General features: G+C 44.6%; 2 protein-coding genes across 2 annotated transcripts; both read left to right on the top strand.

The window, feature by feature from the left end:
- Positions 1 to 738: 738 nt before the first annotated feature.
- chrm3b (cholinergic receptor, muscarinic 3b) lies at positions 739 to 5,361 on the top strand. Its single transcript, XM_084039908.1, has 6 exons — positions 739 to 773; positions 1,916 to 2,037; positions 2,185 to 2,357; positions 3,224 to 3,519; positions 3,717 to 4,447; positions 4,533 to 5,361. The coding sequence occupies exons 2-6, from the start codon at positions 1,932 to 1,934 to the stop codon at positions 5,054 to 5,056; spliced, it is 1,830 nt and encodes a 609-aa protein (XP_083896034.1). The 5' UTR covers positions 739 to 773; positions 1,916 to 1,931; the 3' UTR covers positions 5,057 to 5,361.
- Positions 5,362 to 5,832: 471 nt separating this feature from the next.
- On the top strand, positions 5,833 to 17,992 carry fmn2b (formin 2b). The gene is made up of 18 exons (XM_084040442.1): positions 5,833 to 6,070; positions 6,207 to 8,603; positions 9,434 to 9,681; positions 10,460 to 10,641; positions 10,820 to 10,970; positions 12,551 to 13,547; positions 13,653 to 13,885; positions 14,085 to 14,146; positions 14,543 to 14,634; positions 14,720 to 14,849; positions 14,931 to 15,077; positions 15,721 to 15,780; positions 16,031 to 16,151; positions 16,267 to 16,359; positions 16,473 to 16,524; positions 17,048 to 17,197; positions 17,418 to 17,499; positions 17,599 to 17,992. The coding sequence occupies exons 2-18, from the start codon at positions 6,961 to 6,963 to the stop codon at positions 17,623 to 17,625; spliced, it is 4,470 nt and encodes a 1,489-aa protein (XP_083896568.1). The 5' UTR covers positions 5,833 to 6,070; positions 6,207 to 6,960; the 3' UTR covers positions 17,626 to 17,992.
- The last annotated feature ends 1,861 nt before the right edge of the window (positions 17,993 to 19,853 follow it).

The following is a 19,853-nucleotide window of genomic DNA, read 5'->3' as shown; positions in this document are numbered from 1 at the left end:
TGTGTGTGTGTGTGTGTTTGTGTGTGTTATGGGGTCACAAGACTTAGGCCATTAGCTTGTTTCAACACACTGTATTAGTGGCCAATTATATGGCCTTGTTTGGTCAGGAGAGCTCCTGAAGAATCCATCCGACGACGAGTCAATCTCCAAATGAAGTCTAATGAAGGGTGTGTGTGTGTGTGTGTGTGTGTGTGTGTGTGTGTGTGTGTGTGTGTGTGTGTGTGAGTGTGTGTGTGTGTGTGTGTGTGTGTGTGTGTGTGTGTGTGTGTGTGTGTGTGTGTGTGTGTGTGTGTGTGTGTGTGTGTGTGTGAGTGTGAGTGTGTGTGTGTGTGTGTGTGTGTGTGTGTGTGTGTGTGTGTGTGTGTGTGTGTGTGTGTGTGTGTGTGTGTGTGTGTGTGAGAAAGAGAGAGAGTGAGAGGTTGGTCTGTATTGATCCATGTGATGCCTGATGGATCACTCTTTCTTGGATGTCAGTCTCTAGTTGTGATAAAAATGTTTACATTTTCTATGTCCCAGGCTCATCATGGTCACATCCCCTCATCATACAGTTACCTCACACACACACACACACACACACACACACACACACACACACACACACACCAGCAGGTCTGAAAGTTTCTGCTTCACACAGGAGCGAGGCAGTCATCAGAGGCGGAGCTGCTGGTTCCAGTAACTCAGCAGTCTGAACCACAGCGGAGACAAAGTATGCTGCAGAGCTGAGCCTCCCAGCAGGATCTCATATTGGATACTGGGAACCAGAGAGTGGACTGGTAAGTGTGTTTCATTACTGGAACTCAGCTTCTTAAATATAACAAGTGCTGCAGGGAATAATCAACTCAAAATAAACACCCCTAACTAAGGAGGAAAACACATTAAACTCCTGATTGATTATCATCTTCTCTAATTTACCAAAAGACACGTTCTGATCATATCAAATATATTGTATGTATTTAAATCACCTTATTCCAACAAATGTGAATATATAAACATTCTCATGTTTATCAGTCAAAACAAGGAAAATGTGGATTTAAGTAAATGATTAATTCAAAATAAACATTATGCAATTTTGCAAATATAATAATAAAGTAATTATGGCTTTGAATTTTTTTTCCAGACCAGAAAAGGGACTCTAAGTCATTAATGAACCAACCTGTTAACATCCCACCCTGCATCGTGCACTTGAAACTGAATTTAGAAGTTTCTCTTTAAAACCTGCACATGTTTTGTTGTTCAGCTTCCAGTTGATTTTACCAACAACTTCTGATTTCTTCTCCTCTTCTTCACCTGACGCTCCGAGGGATTGGAGACGTTTTTCCGAGGAGATCTGATGGTTCTGGCTTTAATTAGTACAGCCTGTATTAGTAATGTCGTCTATTCTTTACAGGCTATGCTAATCTATGCCAGAATCAGCAATGCGATGGAAGCGGAAGATTGAACTAAAAAAAAACATTATTTTAACCACAATACAGTGGCAGTACTTTAAATTAGCATTCTATGTACTTGTTTTTCTGTACTTGTCTGTGATGATGTGTGGTTACGGTGTTAGACCATAGCTACATAGTAATGTCAATAAAGCTAAGCCTAGTTCCAAACTATGGGATCATTATTTGCTTGTTTCTCAGTAATCCATCAAGTAAACACTTAACAGACCAACAGACTCGTGGTTCTCTGCCAGTGGTCTGCTCAGCCTCTTTCCTCCTGCAAATATGAGTGTTGTAAACAGTATTCTCTGCTGGATCAACTGTATCAGCAGATTTTGTGATTTCCAGCTCAAAAGAATGTAAAAAATATTGCGAAGCTTCTTCAAATAATATAACTCTCCCTTTTTTTTGTTGCCCCAAATCTTTTGCTACAATGTTGTTTTTTTTGTATATTTTTGAATCTCAAATTCTATTTGTTTCTTTTCTTGAAGATGTCCACTGGTCACCATGAACCTGACCTCCAGCTCTGATTCTGTCCACTTCCTTAGCAGCAGTTCTCCTGGTATGAGGGACCAGCCTGACACCACCATCATCGCTGAGCCTGCCATGTCGGGTATATTCATTTTATATTTCATTTAAATTATATGTGTAGAAGCATTCAAAGTGATTTCCAGTATGAATAATAAATGAAATGGATAAATATGCAGATAATGTCCAAATTTGCTTTAAAAAAAACCCTGATGTTTCTCCACATCTGCAGGTGGTTCGTACCAGGAGTTGGCCATGTTATCGGACAGTGTTGGTGGGTGGAAGCAACATAATGTCAGTCATTTTTCAAGGCAAGGAGGGAATTTCACTGATTCACCATCCAACAGGACGCTAATGATACCAGCAGAGGATTTTGACCCTTTAGGAGGACATACTATTTTTCAGGTAACAATCAGCTGTTCTATTTTTAACTTTTCTTTTAATGGGCTTTTATTTAGACATGTTAATATCAGTAGGATGATTGACATCTCAAATGGCTTCCGATGACAGTTTTGACACCTAAATGAAGAGGACTCAGAACGGAGCAGGCAGAGTCGTTTTGTGTCCTCACTGTTTAAATTCCACGGTTTCAGTAGCGAGGAACTCTAACGGTCAGACCATCATTTAGCCCGACTCTTCACATGGCTGCTCCAAAGCTCCAGGGAATTCATGGCTCATTTAGTTGCTTATAGTCTAAGCCTCAGAGGAAAGCTATTAGGCTTGTCTACATTAATGACTTGAGTCTTTCAACTATATCCATGAATCTGCTTACATTTTTGTCATCCATTATTATTGTTTTGGTAAAACAATTTTATTTTTAATAAAAGAAAGATGAAAACACAAAAACTGGCAGTAGATTTGCAATTGCCAGATCAAGAGATGCATGTATGGCACGTGGACAGTAACATCTGCATAAAATCGTTAGAGTAGCAGAAATGACTTATTATTCATATTAACGGTGAATAGACGATTCAGTAGTCCCAGAACAGAAACATGGACTACGGAAGTTGTATTACTTGACTTCACAATCAGTTAACATCAATATTTTACCAAGTTATCAGCAATCCAGATACTTTCAGTTTGATTAGGAGTAGGTTCTGATACTTCTTACAATCCAAACTGTTATTTTCTGTAATTAAAGATCTAATCATAACCCCCGAACACAAACAGTAAGCAAGGATTGTGTTTTGGGATTTTGAGAGTATCTTGTGCCTTGTAATGACCTTAACCACCATTTTTGGTTCTTTATCTTCTTACCTCTTCGTCATCAGGTCATCATAATCGTCTTCCTCACTGGATCACTTTCTCTTGTCACCGTCGTTGGCAACATCCTAGTGATGGTGTCGTTCAAGATCAATAAGGCTCTGAAGACGGTGAACAACTACTACCTGCTGAGCCTGGCATTCGCTGACCTGACCATTGGCACCCTGTCCATGAACCTCTACACCACCTACATCATCATGGACCAGTGGGCTCTGGGGCCAGTGGTCTGTGATTTGTGGCTCGCAATCGACTATGTGGCTAGTAACGCCTCAGTCATGAACCTGCTCGTTATCAGCTTCGACAGGTAAAAAGAACATGATTTATTATATATTTGTTGATAAACGTAACTAAAATGAAGCTCATAGTGATGTATTTTGTTAGTACAGACCTGTGGATGCTGATATCTGCTGGAGGATCAGTTTGTAACAAGGTTTTTTTCTGATTGCCTAGTAGAGGTCTATTTTCTGATCCGTAAAAAGTGTTCTTCTTTCTTTCTCTTAGGTATTTCTCTGTTACCAGACCTTTGACTTACCGGGCAAAGCGTACAACCAAGCGAGCCATGACCATGATTGGATTAGCCTGGTCCGTCTCTTTCATTCTCTGGGCTCCGGCCATCCTGTTCTGGCAGTACATTGTGGGTGAGCGGACAGTCCAGCCCAACGAGTGCTACATCCAGTTCCTGTCCGAGCCTATCATTACGTTCTCCACTGCTGTTGCGGCGTTCTACCTGCCAGTAACTATTATGGCATTCCTGTTTTGGAAGATCTATCAGGAGACGGAGAAGCGTGCTAAAGATATGCTAGGTCTCAGGGGGTCTGGATCAGGCAACAGTCCGAGTCCCGTTCAGAATCAAGGGAGTGGTAGTGGAAGCGCTGGTGGAGAAGGTGGGACGAACACCCAGAAGGGTTCTTCAGCCATGCTACGGCAAATGAGCTCTCAAAGCTGCAGCAGCAGCTACGAACTAAATCAGGCGGCTTCAGAGAAGAACAATGCCAGCATACCAGGAGGATCTGGAGGCAAAGGGAGGTGTGGCACTTTCTGCTTCCAGGTCTCCTTACTGCTGCCAGGTCGCCGTGCATCCAGGAGGTCCGTCAACACCACCACGACTACAGTGGGTGAAACAGAGCAGAGCAGCAGTGACAGCTTTAACAACAATGAAGTCGGTGTCTCCGGGGACCAATCAGGTTCGGAAGACGAAGGTGACGGTGCAGACCCAACAAGGCCTCCAACAGGTTGGTCAAAACCCTTCTAAGTGGCCTTGTTTGTATGATATATAAAAGATATTATTATAAAAATAATCTTTATCTATCTATCTAGATGGTAAGACATCTAGAAAGGTGAAAAACAACAAAGATCAACAACAATCAACATCATCCAGCAAAAGTCGAAAAGGGACACAATCAAGCCCCGTCACCCCGTCGTCCGCTGACCAATCACCCGCAGCCCTCACCATGAAAGATGCAGCGATGGCCAAACGCTTCGCCTCTAAGGCGAAGACGGAGATCAACAAGCGCAAGAATGAAAAGAAGGCAAATGAGAAGAAAGCAGCACGGACACTGAGTGCCATCCTCTTCGTCTTCATCATGACATGGTTACCATACAACATCATGGTGCTGGTCAACACCTTCTGCCAGGACTGTATTCCAGAGACTCTTTGGGCACTGGGCTACTGGTTGTGTTACGTTAACAGCACCATCAACCCCATGTGCTACGCCCTGTGTAACAAGACCTTCCGGACCACTTTCAGGGATATTCTGATGTGCCAGTGGAGTCAAAAGAAGAACAAGCCTCAGTTTCATCAGAGGAAGGCTGTGGCGTTCAAGAAAAAAGACCCAATGTAGAAGAAAATCGCAAAATAAAGATGTATGTTTAAGGATGCCTTTCCTGATCTATATTCAGAGTTTCAGAGGCCTTCTATTTCTGGGAAAAGTTGCAGAACAGAATCCCAAGCCATCAGTGCTCCCAAAGGCTGCTCCGTTATTCTGTCCATATTGAGAAAAACTGCCCCTGGTCCCAGAGCATAATTGCCAATAAATTGGTGACCCCTCAAGCTATTTTTGTCACATTGAGCAGCAATTTTGGTCAATGGGGCCATCGCTCAGAAACAATGTTTCCTGTGGATATGCATGATTCCCAGAGGATGAGCTATAGTATTATTGGCTGTATTCTGGATTTAAAATACTTTAAAGGTGACTTTACAAATGTTTTATAAGGATTGAAAGGCACTTAGCATGTGTGTGTGAGAGCTCAAGGATACACACAATTGTGTTTATGTGTGTAACACTGAGTGTAACTCTTGTTTGTTTACAAGAAAACCCCACCGGGCACATGTTAGTAATGTGTGCAACTCAACTGTACACAGTTTTCCTTTCGCGTTGATGTTCACAGAAATATACGAGTTGAAGAGCAATAAAACGAAACGTGGAGATTGTGACATGTTGTGTTACCCCACTGTGTACCAGTGTCACTGTAATAATGATACAATAGCGCCATCAAGTGTCTTCAGGATCAAACTGCCACATTGTTAGTTGGCAAACTGACTTTATTTACAGATTTTTCTGATTTTTTAGGCACTTTCTTTGAAAGTAAAGGTCATAAAACCATGTGTGGAGGCCAGAGCAGTTTACCTCGACGTAGACATGAACAAGCTTTCATCCATCATGGCTGAAATAACCACTATTGCTGCTTTGACATGTTGTGAAGTTCCAGATACACCGGGAAACCAAACATATAGTCTGGTCTGGTCTCTGCAAACACAACACATGTGGAGACACCTCCGCCAGGTTTCCCTTCAATATTTACAACATGTTTAGATATTTAGGCCCAAACCAGGCGGCAACCTTCGGTTCTGAAAAGTGAAGCCAACGCTGAAGTGCCTTAAACTTCATTATATGCACTTCTTATAAACAGTCTATGATGTAGTCACTGTTGTCAGTAGAGAGAATGCAAGTTTAAGGCACTTCAGCGTTGGCTTCACTACACTTTTCAGAGCCGAAGGTTGTTAAATTAAACGTCTTAGCTTTATGTTTTGCTCAGAATAAGTGTTATTATTAATATTGTTTTTGTTAAACTGAAAATGAAGGTGATTTTTTTTTGATACGAGAACCAGTTTTCCTGCATACGAGGTCCCTTTATTTGAGTCCAGCCCACACGCTTCATCACTATGGGTGATGTAGGCAGGAGTCAGGGAATCATGGGAAATGTAGTGAGCAAACTGTGTGATTAGCTGCAGTGACGGACTAGAATCCGGCTCCAGCACCAGAACCACCACCGTCCGCCAGCAGCTTCTTTATTCCTCTCAGGTCTTTTTTTTTATTCGGGCTTCGTGTCCCAGTTCCTCTCCCAGTCACATCTCCACTGAGCATGCAGAGCCTGCGTCACTGCTTTCAGCAGATGGAGAGGAGAGGGAGGAGAGGGAGGAGGGGGGGAGGGTAAGACAGAGAGAGAGAGAGAGAGAGAAAGGGGAGGAGGAAGAGGAAGCTGTATGTCTTTCCTGCATCAGCGTCAACATCACTGCCACGCCAGCTTTCGTCACCAGAAAGCAACGAGGAAGATCAGAGCTTTAAAAAAAAAAAACACCATCAGCACCAGCAGCTTCTCCCCATCCTCCACCGCCAGACGTGCATCCACAGATTAGCCCGTTTCACCAGGAACAGACGTCCAAAACGCTCCCCCGGGCAGGAGGAGCTCTCCCAGGCATGACCTTAGAGGAGAGGCAGGAAGCCGTCTGACGCTCTCCGTCGACATGGGCAACCAGGAGGCGAAGCAGAAGAGAGCTGCAGCGGCATCGGGTAATGGAAGCTACCCGTCGCTGGATGAAGGATGGAGGGAGGGAGGAGGGGATACCACAAAGAGGGGAGGCAAGAAACTCCACGGTAAGCATGGAGGTAAAGGAGCAGGCAGCAGTGGAGGAGGAGGAGGCGGAGGAGGAGGAGGGGGGAATCATGGCACAGGACCAGGAAAGAAGAAAAACAAATCGGAGTCCAAGTCCTCTGTTTTCTCCATCCGGAAGCGAAAGGGCAACCTGAAAGGGAAAGGAGACACATGTTCGTCTGTGACGGGCTCGAAGGAGGACGTGTTGGTATCGCAGCAGGATGAGCTGGAATCCACCAAAACACCAGACCTGTCTGCAGATGAGCTCGGGCAGTCGGACACCGAGCCTGAGAAGAAGAAGAAACCGGAGATAAAGGATGGAGAGAGGAAGATGCAGCAGAAAGCCTCCACCGTTGCAACCTCTCCCACGGAGGATGGGGGGCAGAAGAGGGGCAGCTCGGGGTCCGACACAGACATCTACAGCTTCCACTCGGCCGCCGACCACGAGGATTTGCTAGCAGACATCCAGCTGGCTATCCGGCTCCAGCACCAGCATGGGGGAGTCCTGCAGGGAGGGGATGCAAAGGATCCAGGCTGGAGAGGAGGAGGAGGAGGAGGAGGAGGAGCAGAGGGGGAGAGGAGGAAGCAGAGTAATGGGGTAGTTCTATTAACTCCACCTGAGGTGCTGGATCTGACTCCAGAATTGGAGCTGGGCTCTGATGCGCTGTCATTCCTCGAGACTCTGCCTGTCAAACACGCGGTTGAGCCGGCAGCACCACACCTCCCCTCCCACCCGGAGGTGCATGAGAGGAGGAGGGAGGAGGAGGAGGAGGAGGAGGAGGAGGAGGAGCTAAATGGGAAGGGGCAGAGGGAGAGAGAAGCCTCTCTTTGTGTGGCCGCGGGCACAAAAGACCAGCATGCTTGGGTGCAGCAGCCCTCTCACACGGCCGTCACCATGGCTACCGCCGGGGGGGCTGCGATCAGCCCGGTCGCCATGACAACCGGTGGTAACAGCTTCCCTGATCTGACGTGTGACAGTGCTGGGGAAGGCCTAGGGGGCGATAAGGAGGCAGAGGAGGAGGAGGAGAGGGAGCCCGGGTCGGACTTGGATCTCAGTCCTCCAGCTGTAGACGACCACAGCAAGAGTCCTGCCCCCACCGAGGGGCCGAGCTCGGGGACCGTGTTCGGAGAAGGGGAGGGCCAGTTGGGTTCGGGGACCAGTGCAGAGTCCCTTGAGGACTGCCTGAGTGCTGGATCCGAATCCAACCACTCTGCTGCTGCTGCTGCTGCTGCTGCTGCCGGCAGCAGAGCCTCCCCCTCCAACGAGGAGTACCGGAGGAGCAGCGTGAGCTTCAGCCCGCTGCCCCCCCAGGAGAGCCCCACATCGGCCAAACGACTCCTCCGGTCCAACCACTCCTCCACCTCCTCCATCCCCGTGGTGAAACCCTACCCTCCCATCTTCCCCTCCTACATCAAGACCACCACGAGACAGCTCAGCTCCCCCGGACACTCCCCATCCCTGTCCCCCTCCCACAGCCCCTCATCCCCACGCAGAGCCCACCATCACCTCCACAGGTACCCGAGGCCTCGCACAAGTACTATCTCTGATTCAGTTTGACCTTTGACATGGCGGCAGGTGTGATTCAGCATGTTGTTTTAGACTCACTCATTCAGTACTACCTCCTCACTATCCAGGGAGGTCTATGTAGAGGACTAGGGGTCTATGAGGACTATTTGGAGGACTATGAGGACTATAAGGACTATGTAGGGCACTATGTGGACTGTGGACAGGACTATGTGGAGCACTATATAGAGGACTATGTGGAGGACTATGTAGAGGATTATGTAGAGGACTATGAGGACTATAAGGACTATGTAGTGGACTATGTAGAGGACTATATAGAGGACTAGAGGTCTATGTCAAGGACTATGAGGACTATGTAGTGGACTATGAAGAGTATGTAGAGGACTAGGACTATTTGGAGGTCTATCTAGAGGACTATGTAGAGGACTAGAGGTCTAGAGGACTATGAGGTCTATGTAGAGGACTATGAGGAAAATGTATAGGACTATGAGGACTATGTAGAGGTCTATGTAGAGGACTATATAGACTAGGTAGAGGACTATGAGGACTATGTAGAGAACTATGTAGAAGACTATGTAGAGGACTATGATTGGACGGGGTTTTTACAGTCCTGCCACGGCCGCAGATGACATTTTTATGTCAGAGCATTTAATGTTTTCATCGGTACGTTACAAGGATTTCAAGTAATATACCAGAAAGTGTTTCTGAATAGAATCACCAACCTTTAAGTGTTTTAACACCAGTTAGCCCCACATGGTCACATGACCCTATGTGATATCTGTATCCTCGAGGCTCATCTGAAATGTAAAACGTTTGACAGGACGACGGCCGAGGGCCATCACGTCCGCAGGCAGCGCTCCCGAAGCCTCGCCGGCTCTCTGAGCCGCTCGGCCGACTGGACGGAGGAGCTGGAGAGGAGGCTGAGGAGCAGAGAGGAGGACGGAGGAGGAGGAGGCTCGGGAGAATACCTGCTGGGCTACAGAGGAGGAGGCAGCCAGCCCCTCTGTGCCACCAGGAGATCCTCCTGTGGACAAGTTTCCACCTGCGGCTTCCAGGACGTCTTCACAGGTCAGAAACAAGAAGCCTGCTGACTAAAACTGTAAATATACAGTACAATAAAAGAGCATACAGTAAAATATATTAAGGCGGGAAAAACACAGCAATGTTATGAGAAACAATGTTCTTTACAGAGGTGTTGTAGCCTGGAATGCACTCCCTGCTAATATTAGACAAATAACTCATATATTTTCTTTCAAAAAGGGATTCAAACAAAAATGATTGGCTCTGAAATAGCTGCTCTTTTTGTTTTTCTGTTTGTTTAATTGTGTGCATGACAATTTTTTTACTTTTGTAGCCATACATTGCTTGTTTGTTTTGTTTTTTTGTAAATTTGCTTTCTGTTTTGTAATTTCTGGTTTTCTAATTGGTTGTAAATTGTGTTTTATTCTAAGTCATCCTTATTCATGCTTTAATTTGTATGAAGTTTCTGTGTGGAAGTTAATGTGGATCCAAATAAAGAATAAAGAATAAAGCAGATGATCGGACACAGACACAAGGAAAGAATCTGGAACAGGTGGACAGAATGAAAGATTATAAAGACTCAAACAACACAGGAACTTCCAATATAAAACAGGAAGTAACCAAATGTAAACCACACAATATGATGCAGATATGTTACTTGGTGATGTCATCACTTTACAGAAGAGAAGATATGATTTCAGTTGAGGTGTTGGAGAGGAGCTCCCTTTGGACTTTAGGACTTTAGCCTTTGACACTCAACAAACCTTAAAGTGCTTCTGGTTCCCAGGATCCCTCATCACATAAGCCTTGTTTCTCATCCGTCCAGGTCGAACCCTCCTGGAGAAGCTGTTCCTGCAGCAGCAGCAGCAGGAGGAGCCCGAGGAGGCCGAGAGGCTCTGCTCCAGGATCCTGGCCATGGGCCTCCTGCTGCCGTTCACCGACTGCTTCAGGGAGCAGCTGGGAGGCAGCGCGGCCCACATCGCCTCCACGGCATCGGGCAAGTTTGACGTACGTAGTCACACGCCTTTCATCATCGTTGGATTTAAGTGATGTTTAGTTGCTTTTCCTCCGGGATGGAGAAAGCAATGAGAGGCATTCAATGTTTTAATGTTATGTGAAAAATACTTTCCACCGCTGGTGTGACGTGTAAAATAAGGCATTAAAAAAAGAGTTTTGTGTCCCCCAGCATGACCAGCTGTATACCTGGGCAGCAGTCAACCAGCCGTCTCGCTCTCTGGACTCTCTGGAAGGGAGACTACCGGGGCAGCTGAAGGGCCCCTGGCCCCCGACCAAGCCCGGAGGAGACAACCGGGCTGGACTCAAATCCACGGAGGCAGGTAAGATCAACCCGGTTCACGGGCGGTAGTATGTGTTTATTGGTTTAAAGGACCAAGTTGAGGACTATATAGAGGACTATGTAGAAGACTATATAGAGGACTATTTAGAGGACTTTATATATGACTATATAGAGGATTATATAGAGGACTAGAGTACAGTAGAGCTGTGTATATATCTAGGGCTTTTATTGTGAAAGGTAAGAACAGAAGTAGTGATATACGCTGCCAAGGCAATACCCGTATTTTCCCAGATTTATAAATACATTCAAAGTACTTTGTGACCGTCTGTGTTATGACGCTCGACTCACATTAAATATATCATTAGCGTAGATTTGTCTCCATCACTCGTCTGTCCGTCATTTTTCCTTCAGCAATGCATGATGGTCTATAGTGCTCGGTTAGTGACCATCGATCGTACACTTTGAGAAAGGTTAATAATCATCGTCTCTATCCATTCAGACAGAAGCACAACATGGTGAACTATTGCATTTATATCAGAGTGGAGATGTATGAGTCTTTGACTGTGTTTTGGACTTACAGTCTCTATTTTGATGTATAATTCTGGAGAATTCTATCATCAGTGTTTTTACATTGTAATTCTAAATGTTCGATTTTCTTTATTGGTCTTTTTTCTTTCCCCCCATCTTCATGCTTTGGCCTTTTAGAAGACAATCATGGTGAGTTATCATTTCTGTATTTTTTTTTTTTACTGTGTTGCAGGAAGCTTGCACTTGTTTTAGTAGCTTTTGTTATTGATGACACCCACACGGCTTCTTCTTTGGGCTTTAAATAAATAACCACTTATAGATTTGTAGGAACACTGAGACACAGAAGAAGGAAGATCTGGTTCAGAGACAAACCTCATACAGATCTGAGGGTTTTCAAGAACACCGGGTCGATAATGCATTACTAACTACTATAATCTGCTTATAGCACTGTATAATTCCAGTTATAAACACTCATAAATATTCATAGTGTGTTATAACAATAATCAGAACACAAACCTGCTGATGTGTCCGTTTGTTCAGAACACCCTGCAGCTATCGTGGGTTCGACGCAACATCAGGAGGAGATCCAAGAGGTCAGTCGCTTCAATTTCCTCTACTTTATTTAAAACCGAGGACCATAATGTACTAAATGAACATCATGCTGGATTGAAGAAGACTTGAAACTAGAGATTGAGACCATAAACTCATGTTTACAATGTTTACTGAGATAATACATCAAGAGAGAAGTAGGACCATTTTCTCATAGACTTCTAAACGACCTGAGAGGAGTCGCCCCCTGGTGGCCAGCAGGGAGAATGCGGGTTAAAGGTTGCTGCCTGGCTGCATCTCTCTAGTTTTAATTTTGTTTGACTTAAAGTGCTTTATAATTGGAGAAGAATCAGCCTCTCAGATTCCATTGTGGAAGACGAGGTATGTATGGTGGCCCTGAGTGGTCAAACAACTGTCTTAAGGCTGAAAACACGATGAAAATGTAACTTGTTTCAAAAACTTAAATGACAGAAGGGAGTATTTCTGAGTTGGTGCGTAGACATGATTGAGTTCATATTTATTTTAAATGAGTTATTTGAACAGATGTGACTAGAGAGAGTTGGCTTGTGTTGAACCTCCTGGTTGTCTCTTCTTCTTGGCAGGAATGTGTCCTTCCGTCAGCGAAACTGAAGGAAAAACACGTCAGCGTCATCCTACAGCTGGAGCAAACCATAGAAGACCTCAGGACTAAGATCGCCGAGCTGGAGCGACAGCCCCCTCTGCTGGACAGGGACGGTACCAAACCCACCACCTCCACCACGGACCGGGAGTGTGGAGGGGAGGAGGGCCTGCTGAGGGTGGTGTGTGATGCTCACCTTCAGACCGAGGCTGCTCCGGCTCCGGACTCCCTGGAGGCCAAGTCGGTGCAGACCTCGCCCATGGACGACGGCTTTAAGTTCAAAGTGCCTTTCAGTGATCCGGGTGGAGACGACGGCTTCCTGCAGCCTCCACCCAGGCAGGATGTCTTTCAGTGTTCATGTCAGCTCCAGCCTCCTCCTCCACCTCCTCCACCTCCACCTCCCCTTCCAGGACAACCTCCTCATCCCTTACCCGGACAGATAATGGCACCTCCTCCCCCACCACCACCTCCTCCACCATTACCGGGGGGCTCGATGCCACCACCTCCACCTCCATTACCTTTTGGTTCATCAGTTCCTCCACCTCCGCCCCCTCCACTCCCTGGTGGTATTGCTCCACCACCCCCACCACCACCTCCTCCTCTACCTGGTGGTATTGCTCCACCACCCCCACCACCTCCTCCTCCTCTCCCTGGCGGCATTGCTCCACCTCCACCTCCCCCCCCACCGTTACCAGGAATGGGAGCCCCACCTCCTCCACCACCACCTCCAGGTTGCGGGCCTCCTCCACCAGGGGTCCCCCCACCTCCTCCAGGGGGTTTGGGCTGCCTTCCTCCTCCTCTGCCTTTGGGGTTGTACGCCCTGGGTCTGACCCAGGAGAAGCCGGCCAGGAAGGCCGTGGTGGAACCTCCCAGACCCATGAAGCCCCTCTACTGGACCAGGATCCAGCTGAACACCAAAAAGTAAAGATGTGTCACCTTAATACTTTAGCTGCAACACCTCTTTAAGGCCAGTAGACCAGCAGGGGCTGAAAACCCGTCTGTAACCGTTCCTTTGTTGTTTCTCAGGGAGGTTTCTTCTTCGTTGGTGTGGGACACGATTGAGGAGCCCGACATGGACTTTGAGGAGTTTGTGGAGTTCTTCTCCAAAACAGCTGTGAAGGAGAAGAAGCAGCCGCTCTCGGACACGATCACCAAGTCCAAGGCCAAACAGGTTGTGAAGCTGCTGAACAATAAACGCTCTCAGGCTGTAGGAATCCTCATGTCCTCGCTGCACCTCGACATGAAAGACATCCAGCATGGTGAGTTCATCACTTTTGTACTCGCTTTTTACTTATTGTGTTCACGACAAACAACCATGTCATTTCAACCCAAACCATGTTTTTTCCTGAAACCTATAACTTAATATTTTTGCTGCCTTCAGAGAAGAAGTTGTTTTTATTCACATTCACCAAAACTGGGCTTCCTTCCTACTTGTGACTTCTCCTTTCTGTCTTGAAGCGATCCTGAACTTGGACAACACGGTAGTGGACCTGGAGACCCTGCAGGCCCTGTATGAAAACGTGAGCCACACACATTCTCACACATTCTCACACAGTCAGTTTCTCATGTCGGATTATAATAGAATCTGAGTCAATCAGGGGGCTTTGGATTCCTTAATGCCTGTTTCGCCATGTTGGTAAATCCAGCTCTGACTCCAGGTCTGTGCTGGTGTACACTTCTCTGTAAATGGAGTCTGGGAATTTAAATCCTTGTTTTACAGTTTGTACTAGTATATTCCTAGAGGTCGGTTAAGGAAAAGGTAAAGTTTTACCAGAAAGGTATTTAGTATTAATACGGCTCTCCAGACAGAGTTATGTCCATTGTAAGTATGTTGCCTCAATCTTGTCCAAGTGGGTTTTAAAAACTCCTGGTGTATAACTTTGTGCTGTTCTGTTGATTTTGAATGTCTCCCTCAGAGGGCGCAACAAGACGAGCTAGACAAGATTGAAAAGCACATCAAGTCCTCGAAAGACAAGGAGAACGCCAAACCTCTGGACAAACCCGAGCAGTGAGTTGGTGTTTATTCCTCCGACACTTCGAGAGTAACAAGAAGACGTGAGCTTGGATCCAAAGCGTCTCCTCTTGTGTTACAGATTCCTCCACCAGCTCTCGCTGATCCCCAACTTCTCCGGTAGAGTCTTCTGCATCCTCTTCCAGTCCAGCTTCTCTGAGTGCATGTCGTCCATCATGAGGAAACTGGACACGCTGCAGAGAGTATGCAAGGTGAGTCGAACTCTCCAAACAAACAAAAGTCTTCATTGTGTTTGCGTCTCTGATTCACACACACTTCTGCGTCTCTTGCAGATGTTGCAGGACAGTAAGACGGTGAAGCAGATCCTCGGTCTGATTCTGGCTTTCGGTAACTTCATGAATGGTGGTAATCGAACCAGAGGCCAAGCTGATGGCTTCACCCTCGACATCCTGCCCAAACTCAAAGATGTCAAGAGCAGCGTGAGTAGAAAGGGAAAGATGATGATGCAAAAATAAATCTGGTTGTATAGTCTATGAGAAAATGGTCCTACTTATCTCTGCTGGCCACCAGGGGGCGACTCCTCTCTGGTTGTATAGAAGTCTATGAGAAAATGGTCCTACTTCTCTCTGCTGGCCACCAGGGGGCGACTCCTCTCTGGTTGTATAGAAGTCTATGAGAAAATGGTCCTACTTCTCTCTTGATGTATTATCTCAGTAAACATTGTAAACATGAGTTTATGGTCTCGATCTCTAGTTTCAAGTCTTTTTCAATCCAGCATGATGTTCATTTAGTACATTATGGTCCATTTAGAGTCCACCAGACCAGAAAGCAGGGGATGATTTAGGGGGCGGGGCTACCTTGTGATTGACAGGTCGTTATCACGCTACCAATTAGCTAATAAGATGACTTTAACACGTAGCTGTAAAGTTGATGTTGAATTATGAAGCTAACTTTGTTAACAACCAGAATCCAGATCAGTTGCTGTGCTGCCACTTGTTTTCATCAGATCCACCCGTCGCTCCTCCACAGTCCAAATATGGTCACGCTAAAGAAACAGTATGAACACTAGAAATACCTGACTTCTCCACTTCCATCAATCTTTTTTCTTTTCTCTTCATGCAGGATGGTATGAAAAGTCTTCTGTCTTACATTGTTGCGTACTACCTCAGACACTTCGATGAGGTAAGCTTTTCTTCCTCCCTTATGTAACTCTTTCTCTTATTTAGACTCGTATGTTAAACCCAAGATTGGAAGCATATAACAGACTTTCTGGATAATACATGTCCACATCAGTCTGGTGCATCACGTGCTATAATGCTCTTAAAGTTCTTATTTATAAATGAAAAATGACGTATGTGGTTCTCCTAAAACCGTATCAGACATTAATGAATAAATGTCATAATTGCTGATGTTTATGTCCATCTGTCTTCAGGATGCTGGTAGGGAGACGTGTGTCTACCCGCTCCCCGAGCCTCATGACCTCTTTCAGTCCTCACAGATGAAGTTTGAAGACTTTCAGAAAGACCTGACTCGACTCAGGAAGGACCTGAAAGGTAAATATGAATAAAAGTGTTTTTGTTTGCATCTTAATAACAACCATTCTGTCAAATCTGTCGACTGATATTTTACACAAAATGTGCCCTTGTCATGATTGTGATCTTTTATCAGCGTGTACATCAGAAGTTGAAAAGGTGTGCAAAGTTTCCGACGAGGACAACCTGCAGCCTTTTAAAGACAAGATGGAGGACTTCCTCGCACAAGGTGACTGAATCCAGGGCTTCGATCAGTAAATCCTCTTTGCTGACAGGACACACAACAACAAATCCACGTTCTACTATAAGTACTGACCTCTTCTGTTCTTCCTCCTTTCTTAGCTAAAAGTGAACTGGAAACCCTGGAAGATCAACTCAGCAGCACTCACAAACTGTAAGAACACGTTACATTACATACAAACACACTTTATCTGCTTTATTCTAACTGTTTCCACCACTGGAACAGTAAAATTAGAGTTTTTTTAAAGGGAATCTGGTGCTCAGAAACAACAAACTACAACTTTTATCCCCAGTGAACCTCGTAGATTTAAGTAAAAACATTTTCTAAAAAAGTATCAATAAAAGTACTCGTTAATACCGATACATCATTAATAAGAAGTATTTTTTTACTTTATAAACTATAGTCCAGTGGTTCCTAACCCCCAGAAGGAAGAAGACACTTTTTATCTGTTGAAATATCTGATTTATTAACATTGTAACCACTAAGCTGCTTTCTATTGTATAAATATATGTTTTTATGTAAGATATGAATCTGAAAAGCAGCTGTCAAATGATGTAGTGGAATAAAGGGTACCTGAAATGTAGTGGAATAAAAAGTGGAACGTCTACAAAGTTTGTTTTTTCATATTTTCTGTTGAAGGAAATGTGTAAAGTAAAGCTGTGATGTTTCCTGTCAGGTTCCTGGAGCTCACCGTCTTCTTCTCGGTGAAGGCCAAGGCCGGAGAGAAGGAGGCTTCACCCAACACGCTGTTCTGCATCTGGCACGAGTTCTCCTCGGACTTCAAGGAGCAGTGGAAGAAGGAGAACAAAGTCATTCTCAAGGAGAGGTACAGCAGCACACACTTTCTTTCTTAAAACCAGAAGATAAATGGACCATAGAAACATTCTACTTCAAATAAGATCAAATTAAAATGCCTTGAATACCAAATTTGAACCGTTTCTCAATTTCTGAATAGAATCGTCTACTCAACCTTTAATCTCGACTGCTAATTTAGTAAAAGTGATGAATGATAGTGACATATTCAAATTTTCTTCTGTCTTCTGCAGGTTAAAAGCAGCAGAGGAGTGTTTCCGACAGGCCAAGGAGAAGGCTTCCTACAGCGTCAAACCCAAACACGCCTCGGGCATCGTGAGTTCACCTTTAATGACCACTATCTAAAGACTGAAACTGACAATAAAGCTATAGAAAAATGCAATTAACCTCTCTGATCTGATGCCTTTTCCACAGAAAGCCAAGCTCGGCATGAAGATTTGACTGAATGGACATGGAAGGTAGTTTTCCAGATTTTGGGCACCAGCAGTGAGTCACAGACACAACAGAAGTATGAAGAGGAGAAAAAATGAAGGGATGTATGTGCAGCTGGACATCTGGTTTTATTGTTTTATATCTTCCAGTTTGATTCCGATTGCGTGCTCAGCTTGATGCCTTACGTTGCTCTGCCGTCCAGCTGATTACGGAATCAAACACAGTCATGGATGGATGCTTCTGGGCCACCAGGAACCGTGGATCACCACAGCTCAGAAACAATATATCAATACATCAGCTGGAATAATAACATCCTGTCCAACATTCATAAAACAACAAAGGCATCCCGAGACTTTTCATCAGAGTGGTAAAGTTCAACTCATGCCATAAACATGGGCCTTTATGATTCAAATCTTAAAGTGTCTACCTTCAGTATAGTGACGGATTTCTGGAGGAAGCAGGACAGACGTAACATTGGGAGGAATTTGATTTGATGGTTGATGGATGTCATGATATTATTGGTTGAAATCGGTTGCAAAGAAATCGGTTGGTTGTAACACACTGAACAAATTGGATTTTGATATAAATTTTGTTTTTTAACCTTTTTTTGGCATATGTTGTTGAATAGCTGAACGATATGATGGGATGTGATCCAAAAGGTGTTTCAGCCCGACTTCAAACCGTTGTGTTGCATTAGTATCACTTAAAAAAACAGCACAAGCATGTAAGGCAGCAAGTCCAAACTCAGCTGGTACAGGAAACAGTGTTCAACACTGACGGAAGCACAAATAAGCACTTGTAAGTTTAGTCAAGGAAACACAGATTGCATTGACGTTTCTACACATTCAACATGCGATACGACTCGATGGTTCATTCTTGACATTGGAAACGGCAGAAACCACTGATTTCCCACCATTTTTCATTTAAAAACAAAAAGTTTTTTTCTCCACTCCTATTTTCATCAAATCTTGACTCTTTATATGAATGTTTTTTTTGTTAAATGCTACAGATGTTTTTTCTAAAAACAGGCTATTGGCCTATTATTTACCATAAATAGGCATAACCCTTGAATGCATCGTAATGTAGGTGACACTAGCATACATTTAAATTATGTTAAGTTGTCATCTTAATCCAAAGCCTTAATATTTAGGTACTCTCCAGTATATTTGTTCACCATCAGGTATCGGCATGATTGTCCATTATGGTTTTTTTTAATTGAAATATTAAACATTTCTACACGTTTTATTATTACAATTTTATTCTCACACATTGTGCCGGTTTGGAGCTATGCGGGTAGGAGATTACTTTTTTTTCTTGGAATTTCACCCACAGTGTGAAGCATTCCCAGCAACTACACCCAATACAAATACACTCCCAACTCATCATATACTGATACTTGGTCATGTGACCATATGCTTCAAACTATGACCAGTAGTTTCTTTATGCTGTGTTCACACAACACACACGTCCTTGTGTTACTCTCGCTAATTCGACCACATCATTTGTGTTTATTTGCGGCAACTTTGCATTGACTTTGTATGCAATCACGTCACTGGAAAAAATCTTGACATCCGTTTTCAGGCAAATCCATGCAACAATACTGCTTGGTTAGGTTGAGGAAAATAAGGTTGTATTTTAGGTAATTACAGTTATGTAATACAACTAAGGTAAAATAAGTCAACACTTACTCACACGGGACACGAACAGCATTTTTCCTGGTGAAAGTCCTGTGCTTGTTTGACCCCGTCCAACCTACATGAGCTTTCTTACTCATACGTGAGTGACTCTGACTGTCTAACAACGACATGGATGATTGGCATCTGATGACTGAACAGGTCGGCTTGCCTCGATAGAAATCTTCAAATCTCTGCTGAAGTGAGACAGAAGACTGACTGATATATACTCTGGTAATACTGTGCAAATATTAGACCTGGGTCAAACCCAGACGATAGCCATGGACACATCCTTTTACCTCGACATCGCCACTCTCTACACGGACTCTCGCACACCATCACGATGCTGTTTTTTTTAATTCTACATCCTGATTGTCCATCACATTTATGCTCTTAGTAGGAAATCACACTCAGTATGCATTTGTGCAAGAATGTCACTGTAAACTTACTGTACTGTGTTAAATGACATGCCATATCATCCCAGATATACCACAGGCAGTGTGTGTGTGTGTGTGTGTGTGTGTGTGTGTGTGTGTGTGTGGTTGATCACATTGATAGCTGCGA

The sequence above is a fragment of the Eutrigla gurnardus genome (genome assembly GCF_963514095.1).
Source record: "Eutrigla gurnardus genome assembly, chromosome: 22".
Taxonomy (NCBI): Eukaryota; Metazoa; Chordata; class Actinopteri; order Perciformes; family Triglidae; genus Eutrigla; species Eutrigla gurnardus.
This window is presented reverse-complemented; position numbering and strand designations above follow the sequence as displayed.